The sequence below is a fragment of the Abrus precatorius genome, unplaced genomic scaffold (genome assembly GCF_003935025.1).
Source record: "Abrus precatorius isolate BTA unplaced genomic scaffold, Abrus_2018 Scaffold9, whole genome shotgun sequence".
Classification (NCBI taxonomy): domain Eukaryota; kingdom Viridiplantae; phylum Streptophyta; class Magnoliopsida; order Fabales; family Fabaceae; genus Abrus; species Abrus precatorius.
In genome coordinates this window covers 20,538,915-20,547,516 of record NW_020874439.1, presented here as the reverse complement: position 1 = coordinate 20,547,516, position 8,602 = coordinate 20,538,915, and the positions used below count along the sequence as shown (strand labels likewise).

Below are 8,602 nucleotides of genomic sequence, written 5' to 3'. Positions count from 1 at the left end.
AACCACCCTTCCTCAATGCTTCCGTGAGTCTAAATTTTTTATTTTTCTTTCTCCCCTCAAAATTCTTGAACCCCCTTTCATAGTTCCTCTCCCCTTTTATTGTTAGGATTTTCATAAAATGCCAAAAATCTGAAAAATTTCCTTTTTATGTATAAAGTATCATTGGTTTAAGAGTTTAATTATTTGTAATATTTCATTTTCTTTTTGAGAATTAATTCTAAATTTTTCTTATTTTATTAAGACAAATTTTTGTTTTTTCTTAAAACTCTTTGTTTCTATTCCCTTTTTGTAATATTAAAATTCAGATTTTTTATTTTGAAATAAAAAAAATTAAATCAAAATTTTGGTGTTCATAATAGGAGTAAGGAAAAAAAAATTTAAATGGATAAAAAATTTCAATGACTGAATATTAAAACCTTAAACGGTAACTTACGAATACAACACGTAAAAATGCGTTAGTTTTCAAATTAACAACAATAAAAGAAACAAAATAAATCACAGAACATAATGAAAATACATCTTCAAATATATTTACTCAAACAATAAATACAACACTGGATGGCATATAAGATAAGATACATGATTTAAACTTTCACAAAGGGCAAGTAAATAAATTGGCTTATATATACGGATTCCTGGACGTCATGCGTGATTTCAATAACGCCTTAAGCATTGCACAAGGTTACCAATGAACTCAATTCACCCTGCTGCACACACTTCTAATTTGGCCCTGTTTACCGGTTAGTATGCCAAGCTCACCCATCTTGATCATGGCCTTGCCAAAATCTGATTCGAACAGTGATGAATCCTTGGCATAATCTTCAACTTTGGAATTCGTTGAACCACCGTTGTAGAGCTGTTGATCAGAGTGGAAAAGACCCTTTTTGGACATTAAATCCTTGAAATAAGCATTGTCGAAAGTGTCTCGAGTGGTGATGTCTAAAGGAGATAAATTGTCATCACCACCTACAAAGGGACAATTTTCTCTCAACAACTTTGCATACGAGGTATCTATGTTGCTTTCGTTATAAATCCTTGTTCGGAAGAATAAACACCTGGCTCTGCCTATTGTGTGAGCAGCTGTACAACAAATTTAACTAGTTGAATATATATGAGCAAATCAATATTTATTACAGACTTAATAATGTTTATTTTCGTAAAAATTGTAAGTCTATTTTAATTTTAGTCTTTAAGCTTTTTTCATTTTATTCTTAATTTTATTGAAATACTTGTTTTGTCTGTGTTGATAGTTTGACTTTATAAAGTGATACCCTGGCATAATCAAATTATGCTGTGTCAATAATTCGTTAGTTACACATCACCTAATGAATATAAAAACTAACAATAAAAATTAAAAGTATGTATGACATTAAAATTAAAGATAAAAAATTGAAATTTGTTAATATTTTGGAAATAGAGATATACTTAAACCTTTATTATATAGCAAATCCTCCTAATTAATGAATTTTGCATGTTAACCTGTAAGATTTGTTTGTTAAGTTGCATGCAATGGGTATGCGTCAATCTACCTGATAAAACAACCATTTCATCGACTTCGAATCCCTTTTTATCGAAAGCCCTAATAAGGGAATTAAGATCCAAATTGGGACCCGGTAAATCTGAATTAGCTTCACTTAAACTTGCAGTGCTTGAGTCTCTTCTGCCCAATCCTACCTCCCAACCATCTCCACCAAGCTGAGAATTATTTCTCACTAATTAGTTTCACATCTCACACATGCAGTGATAGGAATACCATAATTTAGCGTATAGTATTTTTCAAACAAGTACTTACGGCAACAACAGAATCTCTTGCAGCTACGGCTACGATGTCAGCGCAAGACACAACACCGGGGCACACCAACTCCAGGTGAGTTTTTATGTTCTCTATGACATCAAAACCCCTTAGAGAATTAGCGTTGGGAAGCGCACCTTGTTCGCCTTTGAAAGTTTCTGTGTCCTTTAACAATACTGATCCATCACACCCCTTCACAATGCGAATAAAATTAAAAGAGTTCTGATATTTTGAATAACCTAAATTTAGATTTATAAGCGACATTATATGTGTGTGTGTGTATATATATATATATATATACACATGTCTATTTTTAATGATACATCGAACATTCTTTAAAACAGAAATGTTTTTAACCGGTCTATTTTCTTTTTTTATTTCCTTTCATGTATCATCGAATACTTTACACGTTAATCTTCTAATAATTTTTATAAGCAGCGATTAATTTGTTAAAGTTCTTAACTGGAACTATTAGGTCCATCTGTAATTTCCCCGTTCATGAATTCGAAATATAAATTATATGGCGAATAACATGACATGATACTTTATTGAAAATATTAATTATTTTAATGAAACCACGTATTAATCAATAATTAACAATATTTTTTAATCCCTTTATAAAATAGTTTAAATATGATTGACATATTCTGATATAGATTAAAGTCATTATTAAGATACTTTATTGAGTAAAATATAATGTCATGTATGCAAATTATTAACTATATATGTTCTAACTTCTTATAATAATTAGATGATAAACTGAGAAGGAGACCTTTTTTTATTTAGTATAAAAAAGTTGAGAGATTAACTATTGTGAAAGTTTATTATATACCAAAATTACACATTCATCGTAGTAAATAGATTAATTATAGTAAAATATTTCATTTATACTCTACTTTTTTTTCCCGTTAGTGTGTATTGTTAATTTTGCGCATAGGCGGGGGTTAAGGATATGAAACACATATTTCACAACAATATAGCAGCTCTTGCTTGCAGCAATTGTGTAATGTATGCAGGTGTTTCAAAAGTAATATGTAAAGGGTTTGTCTAATTTGTTTTATAATAATATCATTTTAAGTGAATTAATAAAATTAAATTATTATATTAAAAATTATATAATTTTTTTATTGAATATTTTATAGATAAAATTTTATAAGTCCACTTAAGTAAAATTTATGCATGTAACCAAAGAAAAAAGAAAGAAAAATTTATGCATCTTATAAATACTTTAGACAAACCCATGTATAAAACAATAAAAAGATGAAGACTTACTTGGACAAAGCAATCATGGAAATGGAGACGGAGCAAGGATGCACCCATTCGAGGCTCTTTCAACACAGCCAAAGTAACTATTGTCTTAATGGTAATAAGGGCTGTGGGACATTTTAAGTGATAAAACGAGGGGCTTAACCTTTGACTATTAGGAATTGCTAAAGTTGAAGTCACAATAAGACACAAGAACAAACAGATTCTGACCCTTTGATGAGAAATTCCATCCATGTTTTTAGGAATTCTGAAGGCAGGGAAAACAAGAAGGGTATGTGATTCGTGCTTGGTTAAGGGCATGATGGAATGACCCCTATATATACATGATGCTTCACCAGCATTGCTTACTTTGTGTTGAAAAAAGTATTTGAATATTGCAATGAATGCGGTCGAAATCCATGTTATCTGATTATTTTTTTTCAGATTAAATTGTGGTTTCATGCTACGTCGTTAGCTGTATTGTGCTAAAAGTGTTGACTTGTTGATAGTATGCAGATTTTATGGCGGATATAAATGCAGGCAACTGTCTAAGCTACGCGATGTCAAACCCATTTGATTAATCGTTTTTTCATAATGTATAGTAAGTTTGAAGAAATTAAAAACAATTATTTTTTGCCCTTCATCTGGAAATATAAAGCCTTTTTTTTCAATTTTTGGAGACTTGACATTCATTTACTCTCTATATTGCACTGTATTAGGTGAAAATGAATGCTTATTTTATTTTGAATTGCCAACACCGTGGCAGTGCTCTGCAATATCAGCAAAAATTAAAGAAATATTAATGCATTAAGAGGTTAATATACACAAGATTATCAATGTCCATATACCGAATAACAGAAGAGGGATTAAATTATACTATGAATAAATTTATATAAAATATGATTTTTTTAATTCAACTGTTAAACTATAATAATATATTATTTTAATTATTAATATTAAAATTGAACGATTGAAAGATTCTGATTTTAATAATTTTTAAGATATATATTATATTAATTTTAATATACATTAATAAAATACTAATAATTTGATAGATTTTAATTTAATGATTAAATTTAAAATAAAATTATCATAAAAGTTATCAAATTGTTAAATCGGTATATATATACATTAAGAATCCGTTCATATTCCTTTGAAAATTAAATTTAATATCCAACTATTCAAGAATATTAAATTTGATAAATATTTTAAGGAAATAAAAATATAAAATTAACATTTGGTTATAATATCATTCGTCATCTTTAAAAATTAAGTTCTATTACAAATTAATGATTAAAATATTGGGTATGCCCATTTTAGATGCATATGTCAAGTATATTTCAGGTATCTTGTTAAAATATTACACGTGAAGATGAAGAATATTATAAAATTTTAAAGGCAGATGGATTTGTAGATATTAGTTGGAAAGAATATGCTGAACACTTGCGGTGTTTAAACGAAATATGAAATAAAAAGAGGGAGAGAAAAAGAAAGATCAGATTAAAGTAGAAATATGATAGAAAAAAAGTGTCCGAATTGTAGAAATACGAGAAAAAAAATTTGTTTATTTATTTAAATACGTAAAAAAGACAGAAAAAGTTAAATTTTTTAATTCAAAAACTACCTATAAATACTATAAAAAATTATTAAAACAAATAAAATTCACGGTGTCTGTTCAGCTTGGTTAACTAACCTAATTTATTAAAGTCGCAAGATGAAATATAAATTATATAAAACATATAAAATGTAAATAATTTATATGTTTGGGATAGTTTAAAGTTGCAAGTTGAAAATGAGAAACTAGATTTATTTGTTCAACAAACGACAATAAAATAAAATTCCAAGTTTTATTGTTCAAACATGCAAAATTTAAATAAAAAATTATAAAATTCAATTTTCAATACGTAAGAATGGCGTAACACATATTTTAATTTATTTTATTTTATAGTTGTCGCAACATTGTTTGCATTTTAAGGTTGTTAAATATTTTTATTTAATTATATTTTTTATTCTTATACTTTAATTCATATATAATTTTGATCTTTTAATTTTTTTAATGCTCAAATTAAATTATTTATCTTGAAATTTTATCCAATTATTAGTAAAAAAATATCGAAGGAATGAATTTTTATTGATTTATACAAATAAAAAAATATTCAAAATTTTTAAATAAAAATATAAAATATAATATAATAAAAATCTTAATTTTAAGAAGGAAAAATTAATTTGAGCATTTAAAAAAATTAAAAAGAGAATAATTTAAACAATTAAAATTAGAAGGACCAAAATTATATATACATTAAAGCATAAGGATAAAAGTGCAATCAAGCTAATATTTTTGTAAAATATTTTTTTTAATTACTTATTTTATAATAGTGTTAGCGATAAAAAAAATAGTAATTATTAGCATGATTCAGTTGTAATTATTTTAATATTGTGATAGTCAATCAATGTTTTGTTATTGTATCAGCAAGAATAAAATTTTGTAAATACAATAATTAAATTATTGATAAAATTTCTAGTTAAATTTCAAAAAAATTGGTAAAGTTATTATTTTGATAATTTATTTATTTAAAAATTATTTATAGGTGTGTTAAGGTGTCTATAAAAACTGAGCCAAATTATTATTTTTTGCATATTTAAATGTAAGGATATTTGAATGAAAAGGTGTGACTGTTCAAAGTAACGAAAAAACTTTTTAGATAAGGTGAGATATTAGTCTTTCTATGTTGAGTAGAAGGATTTTTACGATGTTTAAACTTTACCAAATTGTTTTCATGCTTGAAAGCAAGATTGTTATATGATTGTCAAAATAGAAAATATACAACATTGAAAGTATATGATAATAAAGATGTAAGTTGTATCATCAATATTTTTAAGCAATGATTGAGTTATATGTTGAGTTTAACTTTGTCAGCAAATTGCACTCGTCACCGATAAATATTAAAACAAAAATTGAAGAAGAGTTTAAGAAGTCTATTGTACATGAACAAAGTTTGATGTTAATATTTATTTTTACTAATTATTGAAATATACTTCATATAAATTTTTTGTTAATTTATCAAATCGCAATTGCTTTTTGGGACACTGGTTTTAATTTTACCTATTAGACATACCAAGTCCATTTGTTGTTATAAGCCCAATTGCATGAACATCAATTACATCATGATTATCTATTACTAAAAATTAGCCAAATCCAACTAGTAATAATAATTATATTTTAATTCAATTGTTAATGGTTTTTTTTAACATAATTGGATAATTTGACTTTTTTTAAATTAATTAGGTAAATAACAAGTTTTATTTTGTTAACTATAACACATTACAGTAATACACTGGATGTGTCTGGAGAATTTGGCAATGTTGCCAAAGAATGGGAAGCCATGACAAGTGACAAGACGTGGGGTTACTTAAATTGTGCGTTCAAGGTTTCATATGCCTATCACGGGTAGATTCTATGGTGTATTAGTGATTGAATTCGGTATGACGAAAGAATAATTATCGGTCCCACGACATTTATATCAGAGATGGTAAATGGTCAATTTAGGTATAAAATTTCATATAGCAAAGCATATAGAAGGCTAAACAAAAAAATATTATAAGCGGGTTTGGTGATTGTGATGAGCCTTATGAATTGTTGCCTTTGTAATTTGAGTTTATATAGTATCGTAAAATATGAAGAAAAAACAAAAAGTTATTGTATGTGTGTAGGATGATTAAAATGAATCTTATGCATTGTTGCCTTGATGGCTTGAGTGTTTTTTTTTTTACAAAAAAAAAAACACTCATTTTATTATTTAAAAAACTAAAATATAAACATTTAAAAGTATATAAAAATATATAATTAGTGAATTTTAAGTTTAAGTCAAATAATTAATCATGTTTTTATTTATTGTTTTATATTTGTTGGCTACTTCAATAATTTATTTTACTTATCAATTTTTATCTTTCAACTTTTAATCAGTATTTTAAATTTTATCTGACTAATTTCTTTGCTAATTTTGTCACACACATATAATATCAACCACCTCATTAGTGAAATTAAAAGCTCAAGGGACACAGGTACCCACGACCACAAGTGACATTTGGAGATAAAAGGACATGAATAGAGAAGTACATAGGGACACAAATTACACAAAGATCCATGTTTCTCTGGAGACGAGGTACAAAAGACATGGACACAGTGACAAATTGACTAAAATATCTTGAGTTACTTTTGAAAATGACACCCACTTGTCCTTGTACCATAATTCAAATCAAAGGGTAATTTAATAATGTTGTATATTCTGTCCCAATATCTAAAATAAACAAATAACATACACACCCACAACTTAATAAACATGTCTATAACCAAATATATACACACGCACTAGTGTATTACTAGAAATTAGTTAAGAGTGTTCGTAGTTTGTTAATTCTATAGGCTATATAAACATTCTATTTTCTCTTATAAAACTAATCTTTTCACTGATTCAGATTAATACAAATTTATATTTCTTCTATTATTTTTTCTAGGTCATGATTCTTAACATAGTATCGGAGTCATGGTGAGCTTCTGATTCAATTAGGCACTTTACGGAGAGAAAATTTCACTTTCTCTTTTATTATTATTATATAAACCTATTCTCTCCCTTCTCTTTTTTTTCAACATCTCCGCCATCCCTTTCCCTCTTTCTCTCTCCCTCATATACGCACACACCAATGAATGACGAGTAGGTGAGGATGGCCATGATGGACGACACTGTCGTCGACCTTCTGCTACGTCTCAAGCACGCTGTTTCGTCTAAACTTCAACTTATGTCTCTCTCCTGGGGCCTCAAACAACCACGCTCAAGATCAAGGCTAACCACCATCGTCTCTTGCTACAACACCGTCGTTTCAACCAGATGCAGTCCAACCACTCCTCTCTCTTAGAGCGACGACGCCTATTCTTTTGACACCACCGATGGTTACGAAGACTCCAGTCATAACCATCACACCACCAGATCCAAGGGACTCAGTTCGAAGGAAAGATTATTTTTTGTAATACGCTATCATTATATTTTTTTTTTCGAAGCAAAGAAGAAGGAGGATTTCTTGCTATCCTTGCTTTACTTGCTTGAGAGATCAATGGTCTCCGATCAGAAACGTTGGCTCCGATTGCGTTTCTGTAATCACTACTTCAATGTCACTACACCAGAACACAGATTTGAGAGTAGTTCTGTTTTGAATTAGAAAGCATTTAGAACTATTATAAAATCTTGCGCTATCTAATGTGTTATATTTAAGAGAGCGGTTAAACAACTGCTCTCAAATGTTAAGACTAGAAAGCGGTTCCACGTGGAACTGTTTTTCAACGTATAAGTGTAGAATTAGAGAGCGGTTCCACGTGGAACCGCTCTCCAAAGTATAGATGTAGATCGTGAATATAAAATTTGAAATTGATTTCTTTTTGAGTTTTTTGTTGCAAAGTAAAATTAATTTATTATTACATTTAAATCAAAATTTAGAATTGATTTCTTTGTGAGTTTTCTTTATACATTTGGTGTTAACTAAACAGTCCACATCTGCATGAAACAAACACAA

The 8,602-nt window shown here is 28.0% G+C and overlaps 1 protein-coding gene across 1 annotated transcript; it reads right to left on the bottom strand.

Annotated features, from left to right (window-relative positions):
* Positions 1–694: 694 nt before the first annotated feature.
* LOC113849992 (cationic peroxidase 1-like) lies at positions 695–3,208 on the bottom strand. Its single transcript, XM_027480280.1, has 4 exons — positions 3,065–3,208; positions 1,793–1,984; positions 1,530–1,695; positions 695–1,080 (listed from the first exon to the last, which is right to left on the bottom strand). Exons 1-4 carry the CDS (start codon positions 3,110–3,112, stop codon positions 695–697), a joined length of 792 nt encoding a protein of 263 aa, XP_027336081.1. The 5' UTR covers positions 3,113–3,208.
* Positions 3,209–8,602: the final 5,394 nt, after the last annotated feature.

Excerpts from the sequence above, each read along its gene's own strand:
- LOC113849992 (XM_027480280.1), bottom strand. The coding sequence starts at position 3,112 with ATGGGTGCATCCTTGCTCCGTCTCCATTTCCATGATTGCTTTGTCCAA. Across the intron at positions 1,985-3,064 it reads TCCATGATTGCTTTGTCCAA|GGGTGTGATGGATCAGTATT; the intron begins GTAAGTCTTCAT and ends CGCATTGTGAAG. Across the intron at positions 1,081-1,529 it reads TGAAATGGTTGTTTTATCAG|CTGCTCACACAATAGGCAGA; the intron begins GTAGATTGACGC and ends TTTGTTGTACAG.